We start from the raw sequence: 18,253 nt of genomic DNA, 5'->3' as shown, positions 1-18,253 counted from the left end.
TTCAGCACCTTTAAAATGGAAGGACCTACCTGAAAATGGTTAACTTCTCTACATAAGAAGAAATCTGAATTTTAATTTCCAATGCTTTGAGCACTGCTACGGTATGTGGGGTGGGCTTAAAGCAGTTCCTACAACAGCACGCCTTCATAATTCTGTACAAAAATTCAGTTATTGCAGTACTTTCTGCTTTTATCACACCCTTCATCGAAGGATGTCGAACCATTTTACAAAAATACGCTGCTAATTATTTCCGTAACTGCTGTTTGAGATGCGTTGCTCACGTTCATTCCACGTTAGGTGTGTGTGCACCATGCGCACTGTTGCCAGAGATTTTTCCCTTAGTGGTGTCCGTCAGACTGGCTCTAGTGTTCTCTGGAGCTGTGTGCATATGCGCTGGCATAAGGGGCGCTGCTGGCCACATACCCTCTCCGTTCCTTCTTGCCGGTAACTCCGACAGAGGGGTAGGAAGGCGGGTCACGGAATGGACATGAGCAACACATAGAATCATTATAGAATCATAGAACGGGAAGGGACCTCTAGAGGTCATCTAGTCCAGTCCCCTGCACTCGTGGCAGGACTAATGTGGGGATTAAAAATACCACGGCACTTTTTCAGAGTCTCTAAGCCAAAAGGGACCCACTGTGATAATCTAGTCTGATCGCCTGTATAACACAGGCCACAGAACTTCCCCAAAATAATTCATAGAGCAGATCTTTCAGAAAAACATCAAATCTTGATTTAAAAATGGTCAGTGATGGAAAATCCACCACAACCCCTGGTAAATTGTTCTAAACAGTTAGTTTACTCTCACTATTATAAATGTATGCCTCATTTCCAGTCTGAATTTGTTTATCTTCAACTTCCAGCCTCTGGATTGTGTTATAACCTTTTTTTGCAAGATTGAGGAGCCCATTATTAAATATTTGTCCCCCATGTAGGGATTTACAGACTAATCAAGTCACCCCTTAAATTTTCTCTTTGTTAAACTAATTAGATGAGCTCCTTGCGTCTATCACTATAAAGAATTAGAAAACATGCCTTAATCATTCTTGTGGCTCTTCTCTGAACCCTCTCCAATTCATCAGCATCCTTCTTTAATTGTTTACACCAGAATGGTACACAGCATTCCAACAGTGTTTGCACCAATGTCAAATACAAAGGTAAAATAAGCTCTCTACTCCTACTTGGGATTCCTGTTTATGCAACCAAGGATTGCATTAGCCCAGGGGTGGCCAACCTGTGGCTCCGGAGCCACATGTGGCTCTTCAGAAGTTAATATGCGGCTCCTTGTCTAGGCACCGACTCCAGGGCTGGAGCTACAGGCGCCAACTTTCCAATGTTCCGGGGGGTGCTCACTGCTCAACCCCTGGCTATGCCACAGGCCCTGCCCCCACTCCACCCCTTCCCGCCCCGTCCCCCGAGCCTGCCGTGCCCTCGCTCCTCCCCAGAACCGCCTGCCTGCCACGGGATCAGGAGCTGTGGGGATGGAGGGGGAGGCGCTGATCGGTGGGGCTGCCGGTAGGTGGGAGGCACTGGGAGCGGGAGCTGGGGTGGATCTGATGGGGGGCTGCTGACGTATTACTGTGGCTCTTTGGCAATGTACATTGGTAAATTCTGGATCCTTCTCAGGCTCAGGTTGGCCACCCCTGCATTAGCCCTTTTGACCACAGACTGGGACCACACATTCAGGTAATTATCTACCGCAACCCCCAAATCTCTCTCAAAGTCACTGCTTCCCAGATGATAATCGTACTCCTAGTAGATTCTATTTAACATTTACATTTCAATAATGCCCAGGGACCAACCCAATCAGGGTCCAATCGTAAGGATGCTACCCTCATGTTCTAGGCAGATCACATTTTGTACATTACAGTCTATCCAAGTTCCCCCTGAAATTTGATCACCAATGATATTTTTCCACATTCAGTCCTAAATGCTTGTATGATGAGGCTATGCCCAACTAAACAGTTGCCAGGTTCTATCTCAGCAGTGGCTGAAATTCAGTGGTGAGTAAAGAGATTCTGATAGTACTTTGAATGAGGCCTAGTTAAATCCAACAGATTATCCTTGGCATAACAGGGATGAATTATTTCCTCTTTCCCATTCTTTATAATCACCAGAAGCAACACTTGGGTCATCTACAAACCAAAGAAATGTGGGTTTTTTATATGTTAATTGTGATACTAAAAATATTGATTTTGACTTTTTCCATGTAAGTGGGAAAGACTGCATGCACATGCATCTGTCGTTAGATGTTTGGCTGCATGTGTGTGTTCTTTTTGCGTGCTGTACTGACTCTGGCCAGAGAGCCCATACAGCAGACTCTGATCGAATTGCTCAATAAATCCACACTCAGTTTTTAGCCTCAGGCTCATGCCAGGCCTTTAACACAAGGCCTTATATCTCAGGCCCTCTTTCTACTACAGCATCGTCCTTCCAAAACACCCTCCATAAAAGCACCTCAGGATACAACATACTTAAATAGCACTTCAGAACATTTTTTTTTTTTTTAAAAAGGCTCTCACCTTCCATGGTTTTTCTGGAATTGGAGCATCTTCAATTTCAGCTTCAATGTCAGTAGCATGAATCCAAGTATCATAGCTAAAAGGGAAATCAGAAGAGAAAAAATGAATTGGTCCTCTTGGTTGTTCATCCCAAAAATCACTGGCAAGCATGTTTGTTGAGCCATCAAAGCATGTTCAAATCATACCACTGGGACAGAATGGTGTCAAGTTATTTTCTATCAAAAGAACATTTGCTGGCTTCTCTCAGAGGAATGTTTGAAAAAAAATGCAGTGGAAAAAGGAGTGGTTCAATCCAGCTGATGCAATACAGAAATTTACATTTCTGAGTTAGAGATTTATAAAAGCTCACAACAGTGAAATTATATATTTTCTGATAATTCCAGGTTTCGGTGGTGTTTAAGGAATTCCTGAGTGAATTCCTATTTCTCTGCACAGTTAATTTATTAAGTTGCCCCCATGTTTCTTAACCTTATCTATTTTAATTAAGATTCATTAGACTCTGAAAATAAAGGGCAGCAATACAATCTTTCCCACAAGCCTCTAGTTCTACAGAATCCATCTGACCATTATTTTCCTGTTTCACCAAATGACGTGCCCTCCCAAAAAATGGCTGCTTGCAACAGTTTAACCAAAAAAAGAGTCCGATAACTTTGTAATCAACACTAGGCATGTGATAAAGAGCCCAAGCAGGCCACAGCATTTCTTTGCTCTCACTTTAATTGGCTGGATTGCTCTGATTTTTATATGGACACCGTTGGTACACAGAACTGAATATAAAATAATTATATATATTTATATATTTATAATGTAAAAATAAAAGTGTACTAAAAATGCTTTATTGCAAAATGAAGATGTAATTAGGAAGTGTGGTCCCATCCCTCTCCCCCACGAATTTGATGTTCACTTCTGCTGGACACAGATACACAACCACTGTTGAAATCAATGAGTCCTGCAAGCATACCACAGCGGACATTTTGGCCCTATGGAGGGATTTTTTTCAATAGAAATTTTACATTTGGGTTTGCAGATTCCTGGCACAAAGGCCATTTACACCAAGCTGTCATTGAAATCTATACAGTTCCATGGGAAAATTTAGACTTACTTTCATGCTGGTTATTGGATGGCTGTAATGGGCATGCTTATAAACTAATTCTTATCTGCTGTAAATTTTCATCTCATATTCAGACTACAAAGCATGGTGCAATTAAACTCTAAACAGTGCCTTTGAGAAATAAGTTGGTGGGGTTGTATATTTATTTAATAACTTTCAATCCAATTAGGTCAGTATATAAAAGTGTGGGGTTTATTTATTTTTTTTAATATATATATATATATATATATATATATATATATATATATATATATATATATATAATTTTGAGCATACACACAACCAACACAGAAAGCTACCTGGGATCTGAAAATATAGTTGTATTCTGCCTCTTACATCACACAATCAGTAAAAGATCCTCAGCTAACAGCTGTAGTTAATTGTGGTTTTAACAAAGAGGGCAATTAATCACTGGAACAAATTAACAGAGAAGTGGTGGATTTGCCATTTCTTGATATCGTCAAATCAATTTCAGGAAGATATGCTTTAGTCAAACATAAGTTATTGGGCTCGATACAAGGGTAGCTGGGTGAAGTTTAATAGCCTGTGATATACAGGAGGTGAAACTAGATGATCTAAGGGACTCAACTGGATTATTGTGTCCAGTTCAGGGCACACCACTTCAGGAAAGATGTGGACAAATTGCAGAAAGTCCAGGGAAGAGCAACAAAAATGACAAAGTCTAGAAAACGACCTATGAGGGAAGATTGAAAAAAATAGGTCTTTAGTTTGGAGAAGAAAAGATTGGGGGGGGGGACATAACAGCTTTCAAGTTCATAAAAGGTTCTTACAAGGAGGAGAGAGAAAAATTGTTCTCTAGGATAGGATAAGAAGCAATGGGCTTAAATTGCAGCAAGGGAGGTTTAGGTTGGACATTAGGAAAGACTTCCAATCTGTCAGGGTGGCTAACCACTGGAATAAATTGCCAAGGGAGGTTGTGGAATCTCCATCATTGGAGATTTTTGAAAGCAGGTTAGACAAACACCTATCAGGGATGTCTAGACTCTAGATAATACTTAGCCCTGCCTTAAGTGCAGGGGACTGGACTGTCCTACAATTCTATAAAAAGGCACTAGACTGGGACTCAGGAGATTCAGGGTAAATTACCAGGTCTATCACAGACATTGAAAGAAAAGGTGCCATATCACCAGTCCATAAAAACTGGCAGTGTCACATTGAGCAGCTGTATTACTGCGTAGATTTTAGTCTTAGGCTATGTCTACACTGTGGCGCTTATGCCAGCACAGCCCTCTACAGTATACACAGCCTGTATTGACAGAAGTTTTTCTGTTGGTGTAGGAACACCACCTCTCTGAACTGCATTAGCTACATTAACAAAAACAATCTGCTGTCAACATAACTGCGCCTACACTGGAGATTTTGTCAGCAAAGCTCTGTCGGTCAGGGGTGCGTTTTAGTCACATCCCGACACACAGCTATGCCAATATCACTTTCAAGTGTTATTAGAGTGAACAAAATCTCTTTTCTCTAGTTCTGGGTACTGCAAGAATTATTAAGTCACTAGGAGGCCGTAGAGCATGAGACCAATGCTGTGTGTTGGGTGTTCTAGCCTGTGTTGTACAGTCATTAAAAAAACCCTGGAACAATCCAATCAGATGGTGTGCAAAATGGTCAAAAGGGAGGGGGGGGGGAAGGGTTTAAACTTTTCTTTTACATGAAACCAACGGGCCTGACCCTGTGGCATTATTCTGTAGGACTAGAAAAGAAGAGCACAACTACAGACCATACAAAGCTGGGATGTCACTATTTTCTGGAAAGCAACGTGCAAGTTCACTAAACTTAATCACAGCTGCAGAGCAGAAGGTGGTTTGACATCAGGAGAAATAAGATGCGCGAAACCAAGAGGAACAGTTCATCTGTATGAAATGATGGATTAAATCATCTGCAATTTCAAACTTCTAAGACTTAACATTTCTCTTTTTTAACAAGCTTTTTCAGGATTTAGAGATGAAGGGTCTCTCCCCTCCTCCTTTCTTTACCTGTCTGGGTAAAAGCCCCAGTGCACCAACACCTGCTTATCTTTCTTCATCACAGGTCTCAACCATTCATCTGCAAAACAAAGAAACAAAGTCAGATTGAGATAGTGAGCTAACTCAAGCACTGGGGCCGGGCCATAATAAGAACAGGATTTATTTCAGGCACCTCTACCAAATGTCGCAGGAGGCAGGGAAGCTGCAGGCTGTTTTTTAAGATACATTTCTTTAACTCAACTACAGTGTGCTCAGGGTAAGCAGCAAGATATCATTAGCTTCCGTTTGGACTCTGCACCTGTCCTAAAAACCTTACTCCTGGCCTTTGAACAAGATCTGCGGTGGGCCATTAGAAATGCAAGATCTGCCGTCCTGAGTAGCAGAATGAGATCGGTAAAGAGTAGAGCTGCTGCAAACATAGGGCATCTGAGCAGCCTTGATGCCACACTACAATTTAAAGAATCTTTATTTTAAAACAAAACAAAACAAAACAAAAACAAAAAGGCCTATTGTATTCCTTTTAGGCCTCTATAGATTCATAAATGGACCCACAGCCAATTTGTCCACAAGAATAAACCCACTTGAAGAGTTTAAGTCTCCATTGCTGGCACTGCATATACACTGCAGACTTTAACCCTGAGGTCACTGGCTAATCCCCAGAGTTTTAGCACCCTGGTGACTGGTCAGTGTGTAAAGGCTTGAAAGTGGTCACTTGAAGGCACTGTACTAGAGAAGGAGGATTTCTGGCTGATGGGAGGTAGAGCTGGGTTAAGACTTGCCTGCCCTTGAAAACTCTCCCTCTCCCAGCCTGCCCCCCGATTCTAGCTGGTCGTCTCTCCCTGCCTGCTGCTAGTTTCTAACTCTAACATATCAGGCTGAGAACCTGGTATGGAGCATAGAACAGCTCCTGCAGCACAAGGTTCAGTAAGGGGCTGCTTCAGAGGCACAAGTAAGGTGGAGAGAGTCAGGAAGTCTAGTTCCCCAAGACAAATATATCTGTTCTAACTATTGTAAGGTTTGAAGCCCAACCCTTTCCCTCTGGAAGTTTTTCTTGTCAATTGGAAAATATCTGTCCCACCGCACCACTGTGTCCCTGTCAGAGCTCTGAATAGCCAGTCACTCATTCCCCTAGTTTGATTTATACCCATCAGCCTGTTTCACAGGAATTAAACTTCCAGATAAAATGTACCAGATACAATCCTTAAAAATGCTCCTTTCAGGAAGATGGTTTTGAAGTGATAAATACTAGACTTACATGAGGGAAAATGCATAGATTCCAAAGCAAGCGGGGACCATTGTGATATCTATTTGACCTCCTGTATAGTACAGGTCATAGAACACCCCCAAAATAATTCCTAAGGCATAACTTAAAGGAAAAGAATGTGCTAACTCAGCAGAACTTCCAAGGCAATGCTGACCTAGTGAGACTAGTAATCCAATTCTTGTTTCCTTCATGCAGAATGCTGTTACTAAGACACCTGTAATAACAATTGGTGCTTGGATACTGGCCAAACCAGGGACAATGAAAATGAGTTTTTGCGTATCTTGCAGTAAGAGCATGATTCCAATACAGTTCGATAGGTATCTGTCACTACAGAGTCAATAGTGGTGTTTCTGAATGATGCTAGCTGTTTCTAAAAGGTGTCTTAAAATATTAATTCCCCCCTCCCTCTCCCCGTGGCATTGGAGAAGGGGGAGAGTGTTTAGAAATTTGGAGAACACTATCCATCAAAAAGAAGAACAGGAGTACTTGTGGCACCTTAGAGACTAACAAATTTATTAGAGCATAAGCTTTCGTGGACTACAGCCCACTTCTTCGGATGCATAGAAGTGGGCTGTAGTCCACAAAAGCTTATGCTCTAATAAATTTGTTAGTCTCTAAGGTGCCACAAGTACTCCTGTTCTTCTTTTTGCGGATACAGACTAACACGGCTGTTACTCTGAAACCTATCCATCAAACTGATTTTTAAATTGTAGATTAGATTGAGAGTCTGAACTATGCAACAGTATTTCTTGAGTTCATGGCTCCATTGCAGTCAAGCGGTCCCTGAAGCTCAGTAAAGTCGGGACTTAAACAGAGCCATGTATCTCTATCTAAGAATATAGTTGCAAGTTCGTCACAGATGTCAAACTGCACTCATCCCTATTCAGGAAACAAATGGATTAAAGAGAGCTTCTGAACACAAATGAGGTAGTTATGTACCAGCATTATGCCCCTCGGAATGCAAAATACATTCAACCAAGGGATGCCAAAGGATAAAAAACAACATGCTGCAGTCTACACAGAGCTAAACACTCCCATCTAGTGGAAATCAGATGCCACGGCATAACTCAACACTATTGCAGCTTTCTTTGTGATATGCTGCATCAGGGAAATCCAGTTCCATAGAAACAAAGTTAAATTGGACAATGAAATTTGAAAAGACACTTTTTGTAGTCTTAACTTAACAAGTAAGGTTCTTTAATAGTTAGCTAGATGTTGTATGATACAAGCATGATAAAATGCTTCTAGATTATTATCTGAAGTTTCATAGTTTGTCTCAATGAGAAGTGCAATATGGTCTTGATTTATCTAACCAACTCATTTCATTAATTTTCATTGGTATTGCTTTCACTGCCACTTGTGGTTTAACCAATGCAGACACACACTGAAGCAAGGATGCTAACCACACTTCTATCCCTATGAAACTATACAAAGTAGTTTTTAATTCTTACGAGTTTTATTTTGGCTCCAATGTTCTCTACCACAGATCTGGTTCTGTTTCTTAAGAGGTACTATTAGGAAAACAGAACATTTAACTTTTTTGCCTATTCTTATATGCTATCAATCCTGTCTCAACTTAGTTTTCAGTGTCATTTTTAAAAAGCAACAGAGGGTCCTGTGGCACCTTTAAGACTAACAGAAGTATACTTCAGTTAGTCTTAAAGGTGCCACAGGACCCTCTGTTGCTTTTTACAGATTCAGACTAACACGGCTACCCCTCTGATACTTGAGTCTCATTTTTTTACTTAGCCCTGGAAGTGTCGATGTGGAGCTATTTTAGCCACAATCCCATTGAATATGGTTTGAAATACATAATTTTGTATGGATTAGCTCTACGACCCAGAGATCAGGGGCAAAACCAAATCATCAAGGTGAGGTGGTCCATGGTAGGTTCAGTCTCAAGCCCTGCTTACACCACCAATTCGTAAAAATTTTGTCATCTATGACCACTCCTGCCTTTCGCTGTTCCATAGTCTTGATTTTCCTTCAAATCTCCCCTAGATTATAAAATTCTGAGGCATGGAATGTGATAATCTGTTTTACGCAGCACCCAGCACACTGCCAGGGCTTAATGCTAATAGCACAGACTTTCACTCCATCAAGGCCTACATCATCATATGCTTTCCAGAAAATATAGTTCCAGATCTATAAAAACACTCATTGTACCCCAACCCACCAACCCCCATATTGTGATGCAGGACATTTAGGACTACAAACCATTTGAAGTCAGAAAGCAGTAACTTTTAAGATTTGAACAGCTCTCAGTATTAAGCTGAGTGCATCTTCCTACCTAGTGGCTTTGTATAGCAACCATCACTTTAGCAGTTAAGCGTTTTAGTTACAAGATTCATAGACAAACTCTGTATGATTTACCATCATCCAGTGAGGTAGGATTAGGATAAATATGGTGGGTGGCCTTTGCCTTCTCATCAGTGACGGTTCCCTATGGAAAAAAGTGAAACACTGCTTGAGAATCCATAGCTATACAGAAATAACTTCCTCCGACAAACAGAAAAAAAACTTTCCATTTCAGAAACATTAATGTGATTTTAGTTATAATATAGTAAGATCCAGAACCTAAGTGCCCAACCCAATTACTTCCAATATTCTAAAGGTATCAGAAAAGTAGGTTACTGTTCATCTTTTGGGGGTTACCTCTTTCCCCTAACTATGCTTTTCTATATTTTAAGAAGGATTGCTTCTGGCACACCATCCTGTCTCCATCTGGTATCACCTTGGCCCTTCTCACCGCAATCTTTTCTTTCCTCTCACCGCTTTTCTCTTTCTTTCCTCATTCTTCACTTTCCCAAATCTCAGTCTATGCAAGTCTATTGTGAACGTTCCTATGAGAAGATACCCATAATTGTGTTTGAATATAAACACACTTTGATCCAAACTGTAATTTTAAAGTGACAGTCAACTTGATTTTTTTTTAGACTAAAAAAATTCCAATTTCTAATAGATCCCCCTTTAAATAGCATGTCCTGAACTTTAAACAAACCTAAAAAAGAGTTCCTGAAAAAAAAAAAAAAAAAAAAGAGGGCTGTTCTGCTCCCCCTTCAATGTTTAAAAGGATCTGTTTAACAAGGGAAAAGACAACTATGAAGGAGAAAACAATGACTCTGGCAATATTCAAAGCTCTGTCAAATGCTCATAGTAAATTATAAAAGATATGCTATTTTCACTGACTTCTTTGTCAGAGTAATTTTAGGTGTTACTTGTAACAGTAAAAGATAAACATGTCTGTCTGAAATTGTGTATTTTCAAGTTGATAGTGTCCATTTAAATATTATAATATTCAACTGTTTATTGCTTTTAAAAAATAGATATTTGTTAGCTGAGGATGCCATATTGCTTGACTTGTATCTATAATACAAAATTGCCTTTCCTCTGCACTAAAAACATCAAGGTTATCCAACATACTACACAGAGTCTCATAGTCACTACACAGCAGACAGAATCAGACCCAAGGGACAATCGGACTCTACAGATATATTTCTTCAAAATCTATGGAATTTTTCTTAGGTGGAGGGAGATGTATTTACAGAAATGGAAATGTTGTATATCATTTTTCACACAAACTGTATTCCAAAACATATTTTACAGAATTAGATACTAGGACAGTAGAGAGCATATGGTTAAGTTACAAGAAACAGAATGATGAATAAATCAAAGCATTCAGCAGACAAAGCTACCATCTGCAAAGGGAAAAAAGTTAGGAGACCTATGCATGGGAGAAGAGACGCATTTAAGATGAGAGCAGAGTATGAGAGAGAGACCACCAGAAGGCTGTTCAGATGGCAAAGTAAATCCCATTCTCCTAAAATTTACTACTTTACACTTACATAGCCAGCCCATTTCACATCTCAAACTCGTTTTTATACATGAAGGAGTTAATCATCATCCTCCCAGTGAAGAAGGTAAGTATTATTGCCATTTTAAAGACAGGGAAACTGAGATAGATGCTTAAGTGACTTGCCTAAAAATACACAGAAGTCTATAATATAGCCAGGAATAGAACCTAGACCATCCTCTACCCAGGTGTGCTTTGGCCAGAAAAACACTCCTTTATCTATATCAGGGATGAGCAACTTTAAGAAGAATAGGGCCACAAAATCCATTAAAACCCTTTGGTGGGCCCAACATTCTTTTAAAGAGGTTATCTAGTGCATAACTCAGAAACGTTTGCCACAATATAACATGTTAACATACAGTTAACCCTGTATTAACACAGTAAAACCAAAGTGTTATTCAAAACTCGGGGGAGGGATAGAGCTCAGCGGTTTGAGCATTGGCCTGCTAAACTCAGGGTTGTGAGTTCAATCCTTGAGGGGGCCACTTGGGGATCTGGGGCAAAATCAGTACTTGGTCCTGCTAGTGAAGGCAGGGGGCTGGACTCAATGACCTTTCAAGGTCTCTTCCAGTTCTAGGAGATGGGATATCTCCATTAATATCTATATCTAAAATAAAAGTCCCTTTTAGCACAACCTTGAATTTTTTTATTTTAAAAAGAAGATTCAACCTAAACCTTTCACTAACTTTTTTTCAGTGTCCAGAAGGGGAGGGAGATTAATAAATTAAAACAAAAAATAAAAATATCTTCATGTTTTTCTCTGCTGTTTATCATTGTTACAGTACCTTGCCTGTCAGAGTGAAACTCGCGCTTGGGCCTGCCTGTGCACTAAGAAGGGCAGATCTATATCATAAGTGGGAAGAGTTTCATCAGTCAGTTGGTTCCTTCTTTAGACTTCAAATGATTCAATGTAGAAAAGTTACTTTCAGAAGCATAAGTAGCTCCAAACACAGAACACAATTTCAGCGACCACTCTCTCAGATTTGGGAAATGGGATTCAGGAAGCAGTTTCCAAAATTGAATGCCCCTTTCGTCCTTCTTTCCAAAAAAAGGAGAAAGGATCAGCCTGCAGTCTGCTCAGTTCTAGTTGGTGTTCATTGACAATAGATGCAATGAATCATTAAAACGGATGAGGTGAGGTGAAAAACTTTCAAAATCCTTAAAACATTGGTGGAAATTAAGCTGCAGCATTTCAATGCCAGTGGTGCACCCGCTAAACACTGACTTGGCACGTTTGCAGTTTCAATGCAAATGCAGCACATATTGTAAAGTGGCCAAAATCCAAACCCAACAGGAGAGTCTTAAAAAATTCAAGCTTACTCAGAAGCCACCCAGGTGAGCAATGAAATCCAACATATCTGGTCCCTGCCTTGCAATTTCGGATTCAAATGTCAGGTTCTAACAGCCAAAAATGCCATATTACAGAAAAACAGAATCTTCCATTTTTTCCTGAAACTCGCTAGTATCAGAACGTGCAGTGTTTTTCAAAAAGGTGACAATATCCCCTCAAAGTGCAAATAATCTGTCAAGAGAGACAAAATGGGTGAGGCAATATTTTTTTATTGGACCAACCTCCGTGTAAGCTCAAAAGCTTGTCTCTGTCACCAACAAAAGATATTACCTCACCCACCTTGTCTCTCTAATATCCTGGGACCCACACAGCTACAACACTGCATACAATAATATCTCAAGACATTTATTGCTTCTTGGCTCTCTGTGAGCTAAGATCAAGTGTAGTATTAGGGGGCAGGGATAGCTCAGTGGTTTGAGCATTGGCCTACTAAACCCAGGGTTGTGAGTTCAATCCTTGAGGGGGCCATTTAGGGATCTGGGGCAAAAATCTGTCTGGGGATTGGTCCTGCTTTGAGCAGGGGGTTAGACTAGATGATCTCCTGAGGTCCCTTCCAACCCTGATAGTCTATGATCATGATTCATCCATCATACTTTACATACACTTCACTGAGAAAAGCCACACATTTGCTATTGTTGCCACCTCAGATTATGTTTGTAACTTTCATGACCACATTCATGACATGATCGAAGTTCAGTGATTTTCCACACAGCGACTTTTGATGAATAATGCAGTGCAGTGTTGGGCAATTCACTTCACTGTGCTTCAAAATATGTGCAAATCCGACCTGTGATGTAAACATAGTAGGTGGTCTGTCCGTGACAGCAGCAGGCAACTTTCTGAAAATCTGCAACAGCCTCCTGAACTGCACCAAAAATATCTGGGCCCTTTCCCGTTCTGTGTAATGAGGCTAACTTCATAAGCTCTTCATGCACGTTAAAACTAGTGTAAATCGTCTGGACATATGTCAGTAGCTGACCTGCATCTGACACAGCTGTACTCTAGTGTCAAAAGAAACGAAGAACAACTTTTCTTCCACATGTTCATGCATATCTGAAACTCTTTGCAAAACTATACATTGAGAAAGATGTACTGTTTTGAATTTTTTTTTTTTAAACCATTTTCTCATCACGTGAAAATGCCTTTTCCATTTGCATTTCACATCGACCATTAGAAGTATATTTGTCATACTCGGCATTGTGATTGGTGCTGTAGAAATGGTTCAAGTTATATTCTTTTGTCACTGCCATGACTTGCAAACAAATGAGGCACTGAGGCTTATGTCCATTTTCAGTAAAAAGATATTCACGCTTCCACTGTTCATGAAAGACTTTTCTTTATAATTTTATCACTTGTTTAAAAAAAATTAAGACAAAAGTATCAGCCACAGGTTTGTCAACGCACCATCTCCCACCACACTTGTGGTGCAGTGGATACAGACCTGATGTTTCAGGGTATTGAATTTCCTTGTATTCAGCATACATGCAACCCAAGGAAGCCCACAACCAATCCCCCTAGTGATCAGTTTTCCACACTGAAACAAGCATTTTATACTCTCAGTATGTTTATCACAGCAAAAAAGTTGAGCAATGAAAATAAATGTCACAGCAGAATAAGTCATCGGCTAACTGTCGGCGGGCCAAACAAAATGATCCGGAAAGACCAATGCAGTCCCAGGCCACCGGTTGCCCATTGCTCCTCTATACTATTTAATTTTAGGAAGCCCAATTCTAAAGTAATATCTCTACAGTTGTCCTTTATAAACAGCTGCAAAAACTTAACCTACAAAAATGCAAGGCTGCTACAAATGTCTGTTACCTGGTGACGTTTGACAATGTCTTTTAGTTTATTAGCCAACTTCAATTCGATATCTGGAATGAGGTAGATTGTTGGTCTGCTCAGACAATTATTCTAGAGGAGAAAAGACAAAACTTTAAATCAGAAACTAGTGGATCAAAGGCATGAACCCATCAGGGACTAATTACTGCATTAAACATTACTGCTTGACAAACACTAATGCAAAGGTTCTATGCAGAGCCTAATTAGGCATTTTAATGCCCATGGCAAGCAAGCATATTTGCACCCCCTAGAGGTGATGTGTGGGTGGATGGGGACATGGGGTCATGTGCCCCCCCTCCCAATTTCTGCCTTCCATTTAGCAGAGAGGTTTTCAAACTGTGGGGGCATGCCCTATGGTTTGAGAACTGTTGCCTCCTGCCAGGAGCTAACGGATCAAAAGCTGGTGGGAGCCGGGGCACTGGCTGGCTGCCCGGCAGCCCTCTCTGCCCTTTTCCCTGAGCTGGGCCACCTCTGCACAGATGGGCACTCCCCAGGCAGGGTGGGCAGCACAGCTCTGAGTTGTGCCCCAACACGCTTTTGCCTCTCCCCTAAAGGGGCCCGGCACCACCCCTGGCGCTGGTCCCTGCCAATGGGGCCCAGCTGCCCTGAGATGCTCCAGTAGTGTCAGGGCAGCAGTATGCAAGTGCCTTGGGGAACATCTCATGGCAGCTGGGCTCCGCGGGAGGGGATTGCTTCAGAGGATTTCACCGGTCAGTGCTGGGCTCCATTGAGGGACAGGAAGGAGTGCGGTGGACGGAGCTCTGCCTGGGGAGCATCCAGCCGTGCAGAGGCAGCCTGGCTCGGGGACAGGGCAGGGAGGGCTGTGACACCCCCCCAGGCTAACCCGTTTTTTCGCACCCTGGGTGGCTGCCCCGCTCACCCGCCTGAGTTCTGTGCACCAGCATGTTCTCGGTCCATTGAAGAAAACTGAAAGATTCTCAACTTCACTGTGCTTTGGATCAAGTCCTGAGCATGCTACTGTAAATGGAAAACTAAACGCCACGTTCGATACATCCAGACTAGGATCTCACCCTGCAGCACTAGTGTCTACAGATTTCTACATTGCCTAGAACAGTGGTTTTAGCCACACTAAATGTTTATTTTAAAATAAAGTGAATATCCAGCTATCTTTAATCAAATCACAGCAAAACAATTTATTCCAAAATGTCAAAGAGTGTCACTTTTGGGGTTCTTTCCCTGCTGTTACTGATTTTGCTAAATACTTGAAAAGTACATCTTGAACGTAGTACAAGCAAGAGTATTGGCCTAGACCCTACAGATTATCATAGGAAACAATCACTGACACAGTAATAAACTTAATTTTAAATTGACCTGCTCCGGTGGGGAAGTGAGTAGATCACTGTAATGGCACAAGGACAAGGGATGAGTAATGGGATACAGAGCTTTTCCACCTCTAGGTCAATGATTCAAATTTGACTCTGGACAGGAATGAGCTGCTACCATATGGTAGCTATTCTATGGCTCAGACAAAATGAGTTGGAGTTTCAGTCCATTTACTAGTGGAGAGGTATTCTCATCAGAAACAGAACGGGAACTTTCACCTTGCTGGCAGTCTCAGACGAGCCAAGGGTGGACTTTGATGAACAAAATTAATTATCTGCACACTCAAGGTGATCTCTCCAAGTCAGGATTGAGGCACATTGGTGGGATGTTGAAGTTTCTATTGCTGCTGCTCATAATGTACTTCTACACCTGCCCTGATAACCCAGCAGTAATTTCAAGAGCAGTAAATTCACTTTTTGCCTTAATGTAAGTGGCAGGCTTTTGCAAGACTAGTTCTGTTTCACAAATGTTTATAACTTCTTCATTTCCTAAAATCTAAAGCACAATGTTTTAATCTGTTAAAGATACTGGATTGTAGATGCTCAATTTTATTTTAAAGTTAAAAAATAGTTGTCTAACAACTTTAAAGCTCAAAATTATTTTCCCACCCTATCAGGTTTCTCTGTACTAAGTATTCCCACACTAGACCTCCACACTAACTAATTGCAGAGATTCTCAATGAGAAGAAAGGAAGATCAGACTGAAAAAGAGAAAAGTTACATTCAGACAAATTCAAGAAAGGTACAAAGTTTGGAATTCTTATGCAGGTCACACCTCTAACGGACCTAAAAGCTAGAAGGTCATTTCCCCAAAGAAAGTGGAAAGTACATTGAGACACAAAACAGAAAATGTTTACGGTTATAAAATTTCTTGCCTGCACTAGTGTTTTTTCAATGTTCATGAACATCTCCACATTTCGATCCATTCGCGATGGATTCTGCAGATCAAACCTCCGCCTGTAAATGAGGAAAATGATTGAAAGATATTAAAGACTTCAACTTACCTATTTTCAACAGCAAAGAATCTTTAGACTTTTTTATATTTGGTTTTGACCAAGAAGTGATATTTAAAACTATGCACATTCTAGCAAATTATATTGGTATACTTAATATTAACAGAGAACGGATTCTTACAGTATCTGCATGCATGAACATAAATTATTTACAGAGTTTTAGAGCACAATAAAAATGGTTCAACCATGTTACTCTTGCTCCACTTAGTAAAAAAGAAACAGTCAATCCCAATCAACAAAATGCAGCTGATTTGTAAACTCTTAGTAGCACAATGGAATCCAAGGCTGAAGTTCTATTATCCAACATGACTAGCAACAAAACCTTGGAGCAAGACAGGTAGCCAATTAACTACATTTCTATACTCTCTAGAGTGATCAGACAACAGCAATTAATTAAAAGCAGCTGAGAATGTCATTTGCTTTTATTGAGACAGAGCTCACAATGGCATCAGCAGCTGACAAGAGCCAACAGCACTGGGAACACAGGCAAATCAATGTTCATGTCTTTAAACACTGCTTTCTATTTATATTTCTGTTGCATTCACTAGTCTATTGGTTATGTTGAGCAATCAGTTGTAGGCCTACATTCTAACCTCAGAAGCAAGCAGCACATCTTATTAAATCCACTACTGTGCTTTTTTGAACTAGGCACATCTGAAAAAAACACTATTGCATGCATGGAATACAAATTGTAGACGTAACTGAAACAATGTATTACATCCATCCTCACACTGGAATCTGATTCTTGGCCTATTGTTAAGTGGGAAATCTTTTACAATAACCCAAGTTATTAATCCAATGATGCAGAGACACAGTAATGTGACTTCTTTCTGAAGTCATGGGATGGATTCGTTCAAATCTAAAATGATTTACTTTCCCACCTCAATACTAAGAATTTGGGTGACAGCTGTAAAGAATTTTAAAGGTTAGGATATATATTTAGATACAAGAGTCTGCAATTTGACAGGCTCCAGGAGTTTCTGATCTCCAACAATTCAGCCTGCATTATTAATTTGTTAAACGCTAGCAGTGTGGTTATCTGCAGTAAGTGGTTGTGAGCTTCACTTTGGCAACCAGAAGGATTAGAAACAAAGCTGCTGATAAAGAATTCAGTATCAGGTTCTTAGTTGGGGTGCATGACTTTCTGTCCAAGCATAGTACTACACACAATAAAAGGGATTAAGTGGTGGTTAGTGTACAAAGTGTAGTAAGCGCCACTATACTTAAAATACACAAAGCACCACTTATTTTCAGTAAAACACCTAAGAGATTGTTACAGCTTGTAAATATGTAATGACGTTAAATTCAGTTTTACACATCTTGATGTGCAAGTTTGAATTTTACAACTTCAAAAGCTCGCATTAACCTAAATATTTATAACCTCACAATCTCATGTAATTTTATGTTAATTTACTAATCTAAGCAAGGGCATTACAGCTACCACTTTACCTTTACCTACCTGAGGCCCTTAAGTATTGCAGCATATATGGTCCTCCATATGGGGGGGATCTTTATAATACACCAGAGAGGTGCACATCACTAGACATTCACATTTGTGCAAGGTTGTTTCTTTCCCTAGTGGTTTCGATTTTCAGCCAGTGATATGGGATTTTTTCCACCGAGGACTGAGTTTGTTGTAATGCCCAACATAACAGAAAGACGTTAAGGGCAATCACTTATTTTTGTATGCTTGTCTTTCAACCATAAAGTCCTCTATATTTAAATGTCAATATTACACGGCAACATAAATGTCATCTCAAAGTCTTACAGTGACAGTCAGAACAAGAAATCTTAAAAAGTTGTGTATGGAACACTTCTGGACTGGTAGAGGGTGGGCTTGATGATCTATAACTTCTTATTCTAACTGCCTTGATTAACAAATCTTGCCCCAATATAAGCATACTGACATCATTTCACAACCTTTTGGTCAAAATGTGATCTTCAGATAGTGCTCTGAGATTAA

General features: G+C 40.4%; 1 protein-coding gene across 2 annotated transcripts in view; it reads right to left on the bottom strand.

Annotated features, from left to right (window-relative positions):
• The window catches only part of SMARCC1 (SWI/SNF related, matrix associated, actin dependent regulator of chromatin subfamily c member 1), a 151,779-nt gene that overhangs the window by 112,526 nt on the left and 21,000 nt on the right, over positions 1–18,253 (bottom strand). For both annotated transcript variants that reach the window (XM_065586693.1, XM_065586694.1), the window contains 5 exons: positions 16,153–16,234; positions 13,914–14,006; positions 9,265–9,334; positions 5,637–5,706; positions 2,526–2,601 (listed from right to left, as the gene is read on the bottom strand). In XM_065586693.1, coding sequence (XP_065442765.1) covers positions 2,526–2,601; positions 5,637–5,706; positions 9,265–9,334; positions 13,914–14,006; positions 16,153–16,234 — 391 coding nt within the window. The remainder of the gene's footprint in view (positions 1–2,525; positions 2,602–5,636; positions 5,707–9,264; positions 9,335–13,913; positions 14,007–16,152; positions 16,235–18,253) is intronic.

The sequence above is a fragment of the Chrysemys picta genome, chromosome 2, assembly GCF_011386835.1.
Source record: "Chrysemys picta bellii isolate R12L10 chromosome 2, ASM1138683v2, whole genome shotgun sequence".
Classification (NCBI taxonomy): domain Eukaryota; kingdom Metazoa; phylum Chordata; order Testudines; family Emydidae; genus Chrysemys; species Chrysemys picta.
The sequence above is the reverse complement of the archived record's forward strand: the minus strand, read 5'-3'. Positions and strand labels throughout refer to the sequence as shown.